Source organism: Ambystoma mexicanum, chromosome 1p (assembly GCF_040938575.1).
Source record: "Ambystoma mexicanum isolate Mex_15411 chromosome 1p, UKY_AmexF1_1, whole genome shotgun sequence".
Lineage (NCBI taxonomy): Eukaryota > Metazoa > Chordata > Amphibia > Caudata > Ambystomatidae > Ambystoma > Ambystoma mexicanum.
Window position 1 is genome coordinate 1,016,666,878 of NC_090921.1, and position 17,318 is coordinate 1,016,684,195.

At 44.2% G+C, this 17,318-nt stretch overlaps 1 protein-coding gene across 4 annotated transcripts in view; it reads left to right on the plus strand.

Moving 5' to 3' along the window:
- Positions 1-17,318, plus strand: part of TSNAXIP1 (translin associated factor X interacting protein 1) — a 1,023,806-nt gene that overhangs the window by 881,063 nt on the left and 125,425 nt on the right. For all 4 annotated transcript variants that reach the window (XM_069655260.1, XM_069655269.1, XM_069655286.1 and 1 more), the window contains one exon: positions 1,395-1,559. In XM_069655260.1, coding sequence (XP_069511361.1) covers positions 1,395-1,559 — 165 coding nt within the window. The remainder of the gene's footprint in view (positions 1-1,394; positions 1,560-17,318) is intronic.

The following is a 17,318-nucleotide window of genomic DNA, read 5'->3' on the forward strand; positions in this document are numbered from 1 at the left end:
TGTTTTTGCCACATTTGCGCTGTGTTTCCTGCATTCGAACCAGAAAGATTAATATGTGCTGCATTTGGCACTCACTCGATCTTTGAACCACTGTGCTCGCATCATTGAATTGGCTCAGCGCTGCATCACCTCAACAGAGCCCAGTCACCGCTCCAGCTTGAAAACCAGCGTCCCGTCTACATCGAACCACCAGGATTTGCATCGTAGCTGGATGCGAACTGCTGGACCCTTGCATCACTCATCGACCTGTACCAGGGATAATCTTGTTTCGAACCACGCTCAATATTTCAATCGCTCCTAGTGATCCCTTCGACTTGCATCACTCGACTGCATCTCGAACCGCACAAAGTGCTCGCTGTATCCAACTGAACGATAACTAGCTGCCTGGGATCAATGGGACTCGCCGCCTCCGAATCCAGTTTGACCCGCAGGCATAACAGCTTGAAGCCTGGCTCAACACCATTGAGCTGCCTTAAATTGGTATAAGGTACCTTAAACCTAGCATGTCCGTGTGGTTGACCTTTTGAGGCCATGGAGACTGGCCAAGACCTTTTTGAACCTTTTTACAGTAAGAACATAATCTTTTTGAATTAATTGTTGCATTTCTTGCCTGTTTCTTCACCCTGCTAAGAGTGCTGCATGATTATATTCTGCATTTCTCTTTCTTTTCTTTACAGGGGGCAGGGTTTACCGTTTGATACTGTTTTTGATAGTTCAGTGTACAATTGATTTTTGTAATTAAAGTATACATTTTTATAGAACCCTGATTAGACATGCTTTTACTTTGGAACTGTCGTACTTTGCTGTTTGAGTTGCTAGTGGCTCACATTCACACGCCTTCTGAGAGTATAGCCTTCCCTCTGCCCACATTACCACAAAACGCAAAGGAAGCATATCTCCTAGTTGTGCCTGTTTTACCTGACTGGCATCGCGGTTGGTTTGTTGAAATGTGGGTGCTGAGAAGGCGGGTCATTTCGTCATGCGCATCACGGACTGGGTGCCTCCCTCTCACCCCCAGAATTCGTCACACTACAGGGAAGGATAACAGAATTCATGCCCACTTTCTGGGGCATCCGAATAGTTTCATCATGAGCATCGGATGGCCATGCCTTCCTCAGCATATCCCATCCCTGCTCTGCATCTTCTTAGACATGATCGGAAGGCACCAATCCTGCTTGATTGTGGCTGGGACAAATTAACTTATTCGACATATTGCCAACTATTTAAATGAGTAATGCTTAAGCACTGCCAATAGGATAAGGGGGTTTCTGTCTCAGGATTTGGGTTACCTCAAATAGGGAGGACTTAACAGGTCAATAGAGCTGTTACGTCTGTCTGTTGGGCACACCAGTTACCACAATCTCCCACCACTGATTTCTCCATTTGTTTTCTAGAAGGATAAGAGATCTAGACTGCCTGAATTCTTCATTGCTTTCCTGCAAAAGAAGTTTGATAATGCTGCAACTGCTATGGAGTGGTCCTACACTGTGCACGAGACCTGCCGCATGCACCGACTGGATGAGTTCTTGCACCTTTTCTACTGTATCTTGATGGATGAGGTAAGGCAGGAAACCACTAGACATAGCCTTATTTAACCTTTGCTATTTAGTGGTGAAAGAGTGAATTATGACTGTTACCTGACAACTAATAAGTTACACTCTAATTTGAAGTAAAGACTTGGTGCAACCCTTTACTGGGCTGGTACAGTCACAGTCCTCAATCATTTGTGACTTCAGTGCCTTGCACCACATGATACTAACCACTACTGTCAAGGCTACTTACTACTCCTGCTCTCAAACATGGGGAGTTACTAGCTTTCCTTAGCCCTCACCCCTTGTACCCCAGGTGACTACCTAAGGGGCATCTCTCTACTCCACCTTATTCTACTTGAACATTCTGAAAGCCCCACAGTGGCAAGTAATAAAAGGGAGGCAGTGCTGTTGCCGGCCAGCTTCCTTTAAATCATGGAAATCTCTACCTGTGCAGTATATGAGTGAGCCCAAATTCTCTTATGATTGATCAGCCACTACATTCAACACTTGCACTCTAGCCTTTAAAACTCATCCTGCTTACAAAGGTCAGACTCCCTCTCTTCAAATCCCCATACATAGAGGATACGTAGCAAGTGAAACCTTCCTGCTGCCCGTCCCTCCCACTTCACCATGGATGATATTTTGAGCCTGAGTAGCTATGGCAGAACATGCTAGAATTATTATGTGGACACCCCTAAGGATATTAAAAGTTCCAACTTTTTCTACCCTGGAACTAGATTTTCCCATTAGTGGGTCCAAACATTTTCCTTCATTGACAGCTGTCTGGGACACTTTTGATCCCTTTGCGGTGATGCGAGATGCTCAGAATTGGACCTAAACACATTTCTCCAACTCCTGGTGCTGGGTGCATTTTGCAATGCCCTTAATCCTTATTTTGTTCTGGTGCAATCTATTTTCTGTACCTACATGGCAAGCACCGACAGCTACATCAGCCTCTGATTCAGAGGGAAGCACAAATGCAAATTATAGCACATAGAAATTAGAATAGAGGATGAGGATGAGGGTGTGATGGACTGTCATGGTAGAAAGGAGAGCCAAGGAAAAACATTTATGTGCACAGCAGGACCAAATTATTTTCGTGAGACTCAGCTGCATTCGATTGGAAGTAATGGTGTGTGTTGGGTGGAACGATGCCTTGCGGAGATTCTCATAAGGCCTGATTGAAATGGTTTCAATGGGTGACTAGGTTCACTTTGTCGACTCATCATGTGCCCCTGCATTCATGTAAGGAGGGGGTAATGGTTCACCCAGGGGATGGACTAAGTCTGTCAGGATGCTGAGGGAAAAAGCCAGGTTTTGAGGACCTTCCTGAAGGAAAGGTGATCCTCTGTGCAGTGGATGCTAAATAGGATTGAGTTCCAGATGGTGGGTGCTTGGACTGAAAAAGACAATCCCCTTATTCTGGTTGATTTTACCACTGTGGTGACGAGGAGAATTGCTGTGACTGATCTCAGGTTTCTGGCAGGCCTTTAGGGTGTAAGTTTATCTAGAAAATATTCTTGTCCTGTGTTGTGGAGAGCTTGGTGGGTGATGCGCATTGCCATGAAGATGGATCGTCACACCATCTGTAGCCAGTGAAGGACTCGGAAGGGTGGGTCTGCTGTGTTCTCTAGGGCCTAGAGCGAGGAAGAGCTTTGCTGCTGTGTTTTGTACCCGTTGGCGTTTTCTTGGTTGTGATGCAGGGGCCCCCAGGTATAGGGCGTTAGCATAGTCTACGTTTGACAGGATGATAGCAACAATTGCAGAGACTCTGTGAGTGAAGGTCAGGTAAGGAAAGATAAGGTGGAGAATGCGCACATGTAGGTAGAAACTTTTTGACAGTGGTGTGATAGGGTCAGGTCTGTGTCCATGATGCATCCGAGGCTTTTTCCTGTGTTGGAGATGGAGGGTGGTGGGCGTTAGCACGAGCGGCCAAGGGGTGGGTTGGGGGAAGAGGGCAGACTGCCCGCAGAGCAAGAGATCAGTATTTCCTGTGCTGAGAAGGAGGTGGTTAGCATTCATCCAGTGTTGGATTTCTGAGAGACATAATGTGAGATCTGTGGTAGTGGGGGGGGCGAAAGCGGTGTCCTTTGGGATTGTGAAGATGATTTGGGTGTCGTCTGCGTAGTTCTAGCGAGCTAGGCCATAGGATCAGATGAATGCAGGCAAGGAGCTCAGGTAGAGGTTAAAGAGCAGAGGGGAGAGACGGATGCCCTGTGGCACTCCTTGGACAACAGGGCGGGGAGTCCAGGAGAAGGGAGTCATGTGTATTATTTGGGATCTGTTGGAGAGGAAGGAGGTTATCCAATGTAGAGCTGCATCCCTGATGCCGAGAGAGTGTCCTTTAGGGTCGGGTGGTAAATGTTGTCAAAGTCTGCCGATATGTCGGGTAGAATTAGGTCAACACACCCTTCTGAGTCTGTGTGGTTTTTAAGATCATCCCAGATGGAGACGAGGCGCGGTTCAGTTCCTCTTAGGGTTCTGAAGTCGGATTGGGCTGGGTCGAGGAGTTGGTTGGATTCTGTAAAATGACATATATAAGGGTGCAGAGGCAAAAGATTGACACAAAGGTGGCATGATGATTGCTACAAACTTTTATTGTATCGAAAAGCAAAGGAAACGCCTACCTATCCCTATCGCTAAGAGGTGTTTCCCTACCTCAAATAATAAACTAAGGAACTTGTCAGAATGTCCAAAATAATAAGTGTCCACTGTCGTGTCAACTCCTACTTCTTTACCTAACACTTGAAAACGACTAAAGGTAAATGTCTCTGCTAGGTCCAGAGGAATGATCTTCTTCTGGACAAAGGGGTTTAACGTTCCTTTGAAACATATCCGGAAGAGTATCTCCCTTCCCCTGGTTTCTCAGTTTCTCAAGGTTCAACAATACCAGGGGGGAAGACTCCCTCCCCCTGGTTTTTTCTAAGTATCCCAATGTTCCACAATACCAACGGGGATAACCCCCCCCCCTTGATTCTTCCCAATGTTCCACAGTACCAGAGGAGGTGACTCCCCCTGGCTTCTTCAAAGTTGTGGGTCTGTGAGCTTGGTTGGTTGGCCTGGTACTCTTTCTTGCCAGGTACTGTGGAGAAGAGGTATAGACCTTCTATTACTTCCCAGCTCTCTGGATAAAGTCCACCTGATTTACTTTCGTACCAGGCACTGTGAATATGACAAGTATATACTGGGTTGCTTTTATGGGTGTGGTCCCTGATTCGCCCTTTAGGTTCTTAATGCACAGACCACCCGGTGTACTCTTGACTATGAGGAACAATGAGTAAGCTTTTATGGGTGCAGGTCACAGACTCACACTTTCTATCTTCTTTGCGCTGTCTACCTGGTATACTCTCCTGCCAGGATGAGGATGCTCCTCCATGCTGAAAAAGTTATTTGGTTTCTAAAAGGGTCCCAGACCCTTACTCCTGGGCTACTTTCTTTCTTCCCGCCTCTCTGCCACTGGCTTTGGGCCCCAACACCTGCCCTTCCACCCACATACCTTTTCTCATGGTCTGCGGTGATCCTGTGGTTTTCTGAAAGGCTGTGATCTGCTGTGGGGCTTCGCCACCTCTTCGCGTCTTCCCCTGCTCTGCTGTGGCTCAGCAGTGCAAAGCTTTCTCCGGCTGCGCCTAGAGCTTCTTCTTCCTTCTTCTCCCCTGTTCGCCATTGCAGTTCCTCCCCGGAGGGCTCGACAGACTCGTAAATCCTTCTTCGATTGTTATTCATACGCAAGTCCACAATGACTAGTCTGCTCTTGTTGGTTCTGTGGGGTCTCTTCAGCACTCTGTGCTTCTTCTTCATCCCAGTATCATCATGGTTACTCTCTACTGGGTCACAGATGTTCTTTTGTGTCCATGTTCTGCAGTGGGTCTCACATGGGTAGTCCCTACTCTTCCTCGTATCAGTATAAGGTATCGAGATGCAATGGTCTACCCTACATAGACATATTAAGGTCTGTGAGACTATGTTACCTTTCATAGGGTAAGCGGGTGAGGGAGGAGGTAAAGGGGGGGATTGGTACAGCGTTCTCTCAAAGATGTCCTCACTTGTCTCATAAGGGGTACTCCTCCCCATGTGATCCTCCCACAATGCACCTCCCCCAGGGGGACTGTTGTACTGTGTCTGCACCACCCAGGCCCTATGGGAAGGTTCTCCCACCCCACGATGGGAGAAGGGAAGACATCTAGGGATTAGTCACACTTAGTTGCAAGTAGGCTGTATGGTCGATATGAGCCAGTACAATACTTTAGATGCTATATCCTGCAGTGGCACCCTACACATGAACATTTATATGCAGTAAATTGTGTTTGTACCTATCAGAAAAGTATGCATCGCGTAGAAGCACTCGATGCACAGACACACTTTGGTGCCACTTCAATGATGCATGGTTGTTACATTGTGCTACCAACACACTAGGAACAATGTCAAATAAATATCTTTGGCAAATAGATACACCACCAGTTTTAAATAATGTGCCAAGCCATAGACAAACATACATTTTAAATAATGTGGCAAGAGGCATATTGCGCATCATGGTTCAAGTTCAAGGGAGTGAAATAAAATAACAAAAAGAAGAAAACCAAGAGTATCATGGGACAGTGTGAGGGTGATGCGCCTACCTTCAACATAATCTGCTCCCACTTGCCTTCTCTAAGATAGTGAGTCGAGGGGAAGAAGTCGCACATGTTTGTGAGTTGAATGAGCATTCCTTCCACCTGATTGGCCCCTTCACACAGTTCAGTTTGGTTACAGTCTCTTAAGGTGGGAAACGCTCCAAATGCCACATTTGCAATCTCATCCCTTTGCTGACCCTATGACAATTGCACTGTGTTATCCCTTTGATTTTTTTAATCGGATTTGGCTGACCCCATACCATTGAGAGCAGGTCTATCCATTCCGGGCTTAGTAGCAAACAGCATGAAAAATGACTACTAGAATGTGATATTATCACACAAGACAAAATAAAAGATACATACAATCACTGGAGTAGTGCAAAATACATAACAAACCCCTGTAAAGGAAGATAAGTATTGGTATGCAGCACTACAAGTCCACAGAGATACAACACTAACTTTAAAAGTCCATCCTTAAGATGTATGGGGCCTTGTGCCCAAAACTTCACCAAAGTTCCACACAGTTTTGTGAAATGGGAAATAATTAGCGTAGGGCTTTTGGGGTCCAAAAGAGAGTGCCAAGGGGTAGAGGACAAGTTATTCTAGCTAATAAGTGTCGGGCACTTTCGGAATTCTTGTGTGACCAAGCAATGGCAAAGCCAAACTGTTATAAAAGTTTCCAAACTTTTAGAAGGGAGTTAGGGGTTCAGGTAAGTACTGTTACAACCCACCCTCACACTCTGATACTTTTTAGGACTTGGCAGATCTTCTGAAGAGCGTCCAAGGTTGCTGCTTTTCCTGCCTTCAGCTACAGTCCTCGATGCCCAGGGGTTGCAGGTTTGAGCACTTCTCAGGTCGGCAACAAATGCTGGTGGAAGGTCTTTAGGTTGGAGAATGCAGAAGAACCTGGTGCAGGGCCCCTCTCAGCACAGGACTGGATGCAGGAAAGCTGTTTTGGATGATGGCCACTGATGCACGGCAACGCAGGGAGACACACTTGACGCAGTCGGACTTCACCTCCTATCTCAAGGTCACCTCGATGCTGAAACCACATAAATTGGCAGGAAGGAGTCCAAAAGCACAAACTGTCGATCCCCAAAGTTCCAGGCCTCTACGCAGAACAGTGACATCTGCAGCATGGCAGCGCAAACTCTGAGCTGGTCAGCCACTGGGTGATCCAGGGGCACTTCCGGTGGCTCTTCTTCGCAGAACTCAGAGCTGTCGTCGAGAATGGATGTTCCCTCCACTCCAAGGGGCTTAGCCCCTTTGCAGGACTTCTGAAGATCACCTGCAAGACAAGGCTCTTCCAGGACACCAGCAGAAGTTGGTCACCATGCCTTCTTCCTACGGGTTCACTGTCCCCTTACACGTCTTGCAGCTGGACAGGATACTTGGCTCCTTCAGGTTTCTTCCAGGTTCTCTGAAGAATGGGTGTAGGGGTCCTCTTCTTTTTAAAAAAGCAGGTAACAGCCAAAACTCCCACTAGCCAATCAAAGATCTGGCCCACATACACACCCCAGCAGTGGTTCAATCAGGACCACTGGTGACACAGCCCATGCATACCATTCAGACACACTGAAACAGGTTTGTGGATTGGAACCAGACAGCCCCAACCCTTTTCCTGGCAGAAAACACACATGGCCCTGCAGTATCTCACAAAAAGCCTCAGCTTTCCTGGTCACTGAAAGTCCATATATGGATTTTCCTGTCCTCACAGGTCAGGAAGAAGGGTAAGAGAAAAGATGGCCAAGGGACAAATGAAAAACTGTTTGGACACTAGCCACAGAAGGTAGCCAAATACGGTAAAAGCGGTAAGGCTAAAGTAAAATACACCGAAAAATAGCAAAAAGTAGCTGCTGCCACCAGCTTGTCCCTTCGGCACACGTTAAGTAACCAAAAATCCTCTGTGTTAGTCTAGGGCAAATTAAAAAGGGTACCTCATTGTACTACATTGGAAGATGCATTGTACAATGATAAAAAGTTACCAAAAGTGATATCAAGTTACCACAAGTGGCAACAAAGTAACAAGACTAAGGGAAACAATGTTTCCAAGTACTGACAGCCTGAAGGACAGTTTCCCTGTGACAGATTAGCAAAAGCCAGCGTAGTGGAGTTTAAGGCTTCACTGCTCTGCAAAAAGACCAGGTCAAAAATAAAAGCAAAAGGTTTGGGAGTCCATAAAAACGGAGGGAAAGGTGCTGTAAAGAGACATCTTTCCTAACAGTGACACTCTAACTTAGAGGCACACACCAGGTCGGATGCAGAGAAAAAAGAACGAAAAACTTGTCTAAAATACGCCAGCATTTGATAAAGGACCAAAACAATTCCCAAACACATGTGGCTGGATTTTAAAACCACCATTAACGTACAATTGAACCCACTTATCACTGTGGCTTTGGCCCAATTTTAAGGTCACTCTAATAGATAATCCGGCCATTTTTCCAACACAGACATGTTGGGTCTTCCAAAATATGTTTTTCTTTAGAGCACTGTTCTTATAATACGACTGACTTTGATAAGAGAAGACACCTAAGGAGGTTATTTTATAGTGTGAATTAATCTTATAGGAAGGGCACATTAGGACGTTGACCCTGTGTTGCATTTTGAAGATGTTTTTATAGCAATACATTTGTTGTGGAAAGATGTATTAAACTAGGAATTTAAAAGATAATTTATTGGTGATACGATGCAATTGAAATGAAGCCCACGAGGAGAGACCTACAGGCACCAACATTCAGATGTTTTTATATCTCAATGAGACCTTATATGGTGATCTGAAAAAGGTTGGTATTCTTTTACCAAACATTACTACTCTGTAAAGGTCCCAGGGTACCCCTGCTCTTTTAATGAAGGATTATACCTCTGAGGAGATAGCAGGGTGTTTGATGCTGTTTCTCTAGGTTTTTATGACGGGAATAGAATATTGACAAAAGCACATTTCACTTTCCCTTACAAACATTTATTTTTCCACAAGATGAAATGTGTGCAAAGTGTACGACTTGCGATTTGACAAGGGCACTTTTGATTGCGTTTAAGTCACCCTTTAAACGTTGATAAGTGCACATATGGTTTACCCGTGTTCTCACTTCTGACCTCCCCTTTCGTCTGTTTTCACTTACGCCACCTCAGGGTTGAGGCAAGTAACAAGTGACAACGCACTTTACAATATCTAAACACTGTTTAGTGCAGGTGCAATCGTCTTTATGCCGATGCATTGCAAAATGTGTTGGAAATGCTTGAGCCAACATCTATCAAACGAACAGCATATATTACCTACAGTTAGGATCAACCCTATTCAAAAGAGTCGGACCATTAGTCCATCCCAATACGCTAGACTGTGCCCTCTCTACATGATATAATAAGCACTTTTTCTGAATTGTTAGGTTTCATCAGCGAGGTGTACTTTGAGTCTCTTGCCACAGCATGCCGGCTGCATACATCTGGATGTTCTAGCTTAGAGCACAGCTGCACAGCATACCCTTTTACCCCTTTCAAAGAGGCAAAAATAAAAATGCCCTGGTCTTATCAAAATTTTGAGAATGGGCCCTATGTAGAGGAGGAGCTCAGTACCCCCACCTCAACCGCCCAGCCCCTTTTACCTGTGTGTTGGAAACCAGAGTATATGACATACACAGAACAGTTGAACCAACAAAGAGCAGAATATGGACTCTGACCAGTACCAGTGAAAGTACCAATACCTAAGAGAATCTGGGAGGCAAGGTACCCATTGAGAAAACCGTACCTACATACAAGAAAATATGATGACCATTTTAATGGAATCCCTGAAGAAGCAGAGACAATAAACGGCAAGGACGAATGGTAAAAATGCCAACCATTGCCAGTATACATAATGCAGAGCTGAGATGACGTACATAGAAGAGATGCAGAGACCAGAGAATGCAGATATTCTATAAGGCATCAAGAAAGTATCAAGGATAAGGGACATCTTGGAATCAAGGTGAAGAATCTTATGCCACAGAAACAGATGAAGATATTAAGTCATTTTACACGTGTATAGATGCAAAAAGAAACGCAAGCAGACAAAGTAATCTTAAGGCTGGCTTTATAGTGAATAGATTGCGGCAAGCACCAATATATATATATATATATGTATATATGCATATGGACAAATGAAGGATGGATGTTTCCCCTACCCATTATAGCAGTGCTGGACAGTAACAAGAAGGCCTCATTTTTCATATGTCGCAGTTAAAAAGCAGATTGAATTACAAAGTGAATCTCAACAGACGAGGCTGGGTGAGCCAAGAAGCCAAGGTCTTATCAAACTGGAGTGAACTGACATTGGATACAAATTGTGTGAAAGAACAAAACTCCTGTTCAGAAGGCATGAATATAACAAGGAAGACGTCAGATGTCTATTAAAAAATAGTATTAAATACACCAAAAGACTCAATTCCATGGTCTCTAGTCACATGGAAGCATGAAGTTGGACGAACGAAATGGTCACACCTATGCAAAAAAGCAGACAGTGCTACTCACTCCCTAAATTTCTCAGAGCTAAGAACACTCTCAAGGCCGAGCTTCAAAGGCCTAATTGACAGTAGACCACTGAGGTGATGATGGATTGATATGCTAATTGGTGGGAAGCAATGATTAAGGCAAGCTCACCAGCACCTGGATGTCCAGCCTGCCTTCTGCTAGATGTAGGTGGAAAAGTACTGACGGAGGTTAGAGTACCAACCAATTGTAGAGGACTGCATATTTAGGGGTCCTATAGTTGTGTAAACCAATGGGACATTGTGTATTTAGTGACGTTCATAGTGGTCATTTTTACAGGAGGGCTTAGTTGCCCCACCTGATGTTAAGTAGCCAATCACATATTCACACTTTTTTAGACTAGAATGGATCGTACACTTAGATATTCACTCAGAGCCAATCACCCATACTCGTAGGTTTTTGTAGTTTGCCACGAAGGATGATGGACGTTAGTACATATGTAGGTTAGCGTCATTTGATGACGAGTTTTCCTCATAAGATCTCAGTTTTTACTAAGAAAATTTGAGTAAGGGGATCAAGCGATTTCGTTGATGTTCGTTATGCTCCCTGTTTTAGATAATTGACATTAAAACAGTCTTCCTTTTGCCAATTAACTTAGTTGTCTCTATTATTGATGTATGAATAAATTCTGCATCCGCATCCATCTGCAGGGTAATTTCTACTCATCAAAGGGGCCGGGCTATCCAGTTCACTTGATAGCAGACGATTGTTCAGAGCCATCGACATTAGTAAACTTTAGAGTCCCGTCAATATCGGACGACCTTTGCCATTCGGCTGAAAGGACGTGAAGCTCCCCGTAGATAGTGGTGTCATTTGAAAAAGCCTTGCAAGCTGGGTGTGACGGGTCCCCTAGTTTCCATAGAATCCCCTCCCACATCTACGAGAAGTTGATCGATCAGAAGGTTGAAGATGCAGTAAAAAAGGTGGACGATACCCGAGAGTCAGAAGTCGAAAATGATAGCAGTGAGTAAAAAACTGAGTGAGCTTGCAAGAGTATGTGCGATGAGTGAGGAAACAGTGAGTAATGGAGGGTGGTGGGATAAAACATAACGTGAGAGTACGAGTGTAATATATACATGGGGTATGAGATATTGATATGAGTGTGGCCAAGCAATAGAACATCGTGAGAGAGGCCACGATAAGAGAATACACCCTGGCCTGCATTTTTTACAAACATAACAGAAGAAATGTGAACCTAGAGTCCCGTAGCGGATGACGTAGAAAACAGATTCGATTAAAGGCAAATCTAAAGAGGTTAATTTACACTTTGTATGAAGTATTTTAGAGGGCAAGACAAGTCTTAAAGAGAAGATCGTAGAAGATTTATGTGACCAGTCGATTTTGTCCAGACAAAGATACTGAGAGAGATGTAATCTCTAAAGTCCCGAGGGAGAGGGAGAGACGCGATAAAGAGAGAAGTGATCGAGCAAGCACATCTCTAGATATAGGAAGAAAAATCAAGAAATGGAAGGGAGGAAGAGATAAAGCTGATGAGGTAGCACTTCTACAGAACAAATGGATGTGTGGTCAGATTTAGCTTAAACTCTGTGTTAAAGGCATCGAGGATGTAAGACAAAGGGAAGATCAAGATGATCAAGACAAAAAGGATAGAGAAATAGAGGAACGCTCGAAAGACGAAGGAGCAAAATGGAAGGATAGGCAGAGACGAGAGCAGTTATATCAAGAGGAGCAGCCAAGTGTCAGGTCTGAATGTATGTGAGAAGTAAGATAGGTAGTATGCCTGGGTTAGGTAAAAACATTGATTAATTGTGAGAAGGGAATTCATAATTGGTTGTTGTACTTAACCTCCCTTTTACAGAGTGAGAATTCCCCAAGTCATCATGGAGGAAGTGAAGGTAAAAACATTGATTAATTGCGAGAAGGGAATTCATAATTGGTTGTTGTACTTAACCTCCCCTTTACAGAGTGAGAATTCCCCAAGTCATCATGCAGGAAGTGAAGCTACTCACTGATTGGTGGAGTGAAGGGCCTCAGGGCAGTACTAACATTCTAAACTGCCTTTCATTGTTCATTCTCTAGCAGGAAGGTCCTGCTTTTGTTAAGTTCCTGGTTTTAGGCCCAATTTGAAGTTTTTATTAGAAGATTTGGCAGACAGTTCCTTGAAATTTGCTTTCCAGTTGATCAAGAACTATGTGGGACAGGCAATGCTGTTAATCTGGTGGGAACGCAGCGTTTGTTTGAAGTGGAAAGAGCATTACCTTTCCATCAAGTTTCTTATCTTCATTAGGTATCTAGTGAGTTAGGTATTTAGGTTGCTGCAGAGAGTTTACTTCTTAAAGACATTGGGCCTCATCACGAGTTGGGCTGTAGCCCTTGAATGCAGAGGTAACGGTATTACCGCCGCATTTAAGGGCTGGCCCTATCACGAGTTGGGCGCTAAATCGGCTGTTTTACCTCCAGCTTTTTTCTGGAGGTGAAAATCCCTGTTTTCGGCTGTATTACAGCCGGCTGTATTAGCCCGCAGTATTAGCCCCGAAAATTCCCCATTGTATCGAATGGACCCATTCAGGAATGGGGATTTACCGTTAAGGCCCAACCCGTGATCCGGTGGTAATACCGCCAGACCGGTCGGCACTAGGGCTATTACAGTCGGCAGTATTACAGCTGGGAATACAGCCCAACTTGTGATGAGGCCCATTGTCAAGTGTTAGTTTGCTGGAAATCAACTCTACTTACTAAGAAAGACATTCTGTAAAATACATGTTGAATGAATACTGAACCTGACATGTGAGCTGCATGCAAAGAATCATTGCAAGTAGAAGTCAGGCTGGCTTACAGCAGTGTGGAAATGTGTGGTTAAAAAACTGTGAATGAAAGAAGACATTCTTACCTGCATGTTTTTTTTTTAAAGAAAGGAAGACAGTGCAAGAGCAACAGGGTTGATTGATTCTTTAAGAACTCTGCTGCAATACTTTCAAAGGGAAGTGAAAGACGCTATGTCCAGGTTGATTTCAGGTGTTGATCTGGTAATTCATGAGTTGAGATCTGGGTTTTTCTGGCTGTGCTTTCACTTACACGCAAGACAGGAACATAATGGAGTTGGAATGTCATGTAGTCACCTTTTGAGAGGATAAGGTGTTTGTCTGCAATTTGGAACTCTGCTGCAATACTTTCAAAGGGAAGTGAAAGACGCTATGTCCAGGTTGATTCCAGGTGTTGATCTGTTAATTCATGAGTTGAGATCTGGGTTTTGCTGGCTGTGCTTTCACTTACACGCAAGACAGGAACATGATGGAGTTGGAATGTCATGTAGTCATCTTTTGAGAGGATAAGGTGTTTTTCTGCAATTTGGAACTATGCTGCAATACTTTCAAAGGGAAGTGAAAGAACCTATGTCCAGGTTGATTCCAGGTGTTGATCTGTTTATTCATGAGTTGAGATCTGGGTTTTGCTGGCTGTGCTTTCATTTACACGCAAGACAGGAACATGATGGAGTTGGAATATCATGTAGTCACCTTTTGAGAGGATAAGGTGTTTTTCTGCAATTTGGAACTTAACTTCCCTTCAAAAGAATCCAAGTCTAATTGCAGGATACCCTAAGAACTCATCAGAATAACCAATGTTACTTACAAGTAACATCCTCCAAGTTGTTAATGGAGGGTTAATAGGTACTGATCCTATGAAGTTGTTTTGGATAATAGACTTTGAAGGTTATGCTGTTTTCTGATTAACCTTTTTCCTTCCCTTCTGCAGATTCGTAGCCATTCAGAAGTTGCAGTCTGTTGTTTTTTATTTTCTCCACATCCCCTTTCCCTTGGGAGTGTTAGTTGTTCAGCTGGTAATTTACATAGTTGTTGATCAAACAGTCGTGAGGGATCTGTGGGGTTCAGCAGCTCGCGCGGACAAGAAAAGTCAGGACCGGACATCAAGAAAACAAGAGAGAGCAGAAGAGCAAAGAAAACGAGATAACAGACAGAGAGCGATCAATGAGCAGGAAAGGCTAGAATGAAAAAGAATAGAAGAGGAGGAATAGAAGTTAAGCGATAAGAGAATACAGAAACGAAAGGATGAGGAGGTACGCAGGGCGAATGAGAGAAGGGATATGTAGAAAAAAGAAGAAGCCAGAGTCAGAGAGGAAGCAAGGAAATGATGGGAATTTGACGATGATATGCAATGTAAGAGAAGGCAGAGAGCATGCAATCTTGATCGCCTGGGAAAGGAGTTAAGGGATCTTGAACCACAAGTAGCATGGGAGGATTTAGAGGAATTCTTCCCAGAATACGAGTCATTACCAGGCCCGTCAAGAGTAAATCTAGAAGACAAGTTTAACTCTAAGAGCATTGGGGAAGCGATCGATAAAGTATATCATGATATGAAAGCTCAGAAGGAATCAAAGGGGAAGGGAAAAAATGATCGACTTAAAAGCACTCAGCTGTATGACACAGAGGGAACCTCATGTAGTATGAAGCATAAGGAGGTGTCTCTAGATAGACTGACTCTGAATAGAGATACGGAGGAGAGGAGTTGTAAGAGTTGGGCACAAGAAATGTCAGACGAAGACAGTACTACCTTCCGTGGGGAAGAGAGAGGGAACGTATGTGGTCCTGAGGGATGTTTTTCAATGGAGACAGAAGTCAGATGGTTAGACTTAAACGCAACTATATCTAAGGCGTCAGAACCACTGATGCAGTCAGACCGACCTAAAGGGCAACTCCATGGTGCGAGGGGGGAGTCGCCGCCTTATGTGAGTAGATTAAGATCGCTAGCAGGAAGAAGGCGATGTGGGAATATTGTCCCTGCAGTGGACAGACACATGATGAGGGATGAGAATGAGTTTGGGGCTTTGCAGTTTCCCTTATTGGAAAAGGGTGGGGCCAGACTGCAGTATATACTGTGGCTCCAGATAGATAAGGATAATTTAAGGTGTAAACTCCCGAGTTTAACTTCTGGTGCTCGGAAGTGGATACATGAGTTCGAAAAAATGGCGGGAGGACGCACATTAGCTATAGGGGACATTAAAGAGTCTCCTGATTGCCATACTTGGTGGGAGAGCTGATGACCTGTGGACAAGGGCAGGATATGCTGGTGTTACTATTGGAGCACCATTCAATAATTGTGTGGCCGCAGTCTGGAAAGCGCTTAGAGTACTGTATCCAAATACGTCCGATATGGGAGCTATAATGACGAAAAAGATGCAAGACGGAGATTTACATTCAAAATGTTCAGGAACAGTGGTCCTTGGAGACGCGCGAATCTTGGGGAAAATCTATACCTGTGTTCTATCATATATTGTGCCAAGGGCTGCCAGACCCTGTACAGAAACAGCTCAAGAAGTTAATAGGTATAGATTTCAAGCTGTGGTCAGAGATCCGGCTGACCATTGCGTATTATTGTAGACTCTTGCAGGAAAAGAATCGCAAAAAAGACGATGCGAGAAAAAGCGAAGAAGCTAAGTTAGTGGTGAAGAAACTGTCTAAATATGCCTTTGAAGGGGCAATGTTGACCAGCGTAGATGGATCAAATGAATAGCAGATTGCAAATATGCTGCAGGTGAATAGCCAAAGGCAGTTTTATCAGGGTAATAATGGATTTGCTCCACGAGGAAGGGGAGGATTTCGAGGAAGAGGTTTTCAGAATAATCAAGGGATTTGGCAGAATACTCAGGGAAGCTTCCAGAACAATCAAGGTGGGTTTCAAAATATGCAGAAAGACGGTCAAAACATGAAGGATGGGCAGATTAGGATGCCACCTACATGTTGGATATGCGGGATGACAGGGCATTTTGCTTGTATGTGTAGAAGTCAAGTGTTTGTGCAAAACAGCAAGTTTTTAAGAGAGGGGACTCCAAACCTGCCTGCGTATACATAACAGAGTGGTGATGGGATTGCTCAGAATCAAATGATGCAGCAGCAGCAAGCCCAGAGAGTGCAGCAAGGCTGCTAAATGCAGCAAACAGCAGTGGCTCCGCCGCTAGGGCAGTCGCAGCATTCACCCATGCAGATCCAGCAGAGTACAAGTACAGGACAGCTCATGACTCCTAGAGTAGGGGGTGTCACTGTCGATGGAGGGAATCCTTTTACAGGTAACGAAATGAGGCTGTACCCACAATAGGACAGCTCACTGGGAGACTTGATGCGTTTAGTACTATCTGTGACACCGAATCCTCATGCGGAACCGAGGGTAGACGTCAATATAGGAGGCAAACGTTTTTCATTTTTAGTAGACACAGGTGTAACACGCTCATGTATACAAGAGGGAAAGTTTTCATTGTCTGGCAATGCCATGAATACTCAGGGCTTTTCAGGAGCTACAAGTAGAGTTCCTTTTACTGATGACTTACCAGTCTCTACAGGAGAATGTGACATGAAGGTGCCTTTGCTATATTCGAGGTAGACACCTGTCAATATATTGGGTTGAGATCTAATGACAAAGTTGAATATGACAATTTCGTTTACTGATGAAGGCATGGTGTGTTCAACACCACAAATGCATTATTTAAATGTGAGCAAATTTATTATGGCCTTTTCAGGACAAATAGCCATGACAGCAATACCCTTAGAACCAGAGGTTTTTCATTATGGAGTACACATTCCATTGACATGGTTACCAGACTTAGTAGGCAGAAAAATGGCAATACCTTTTGAATTTCTGTTTAGGCCAAAGATACCTGTGCGTGAAGAAGGAAGACAAGTTTTCC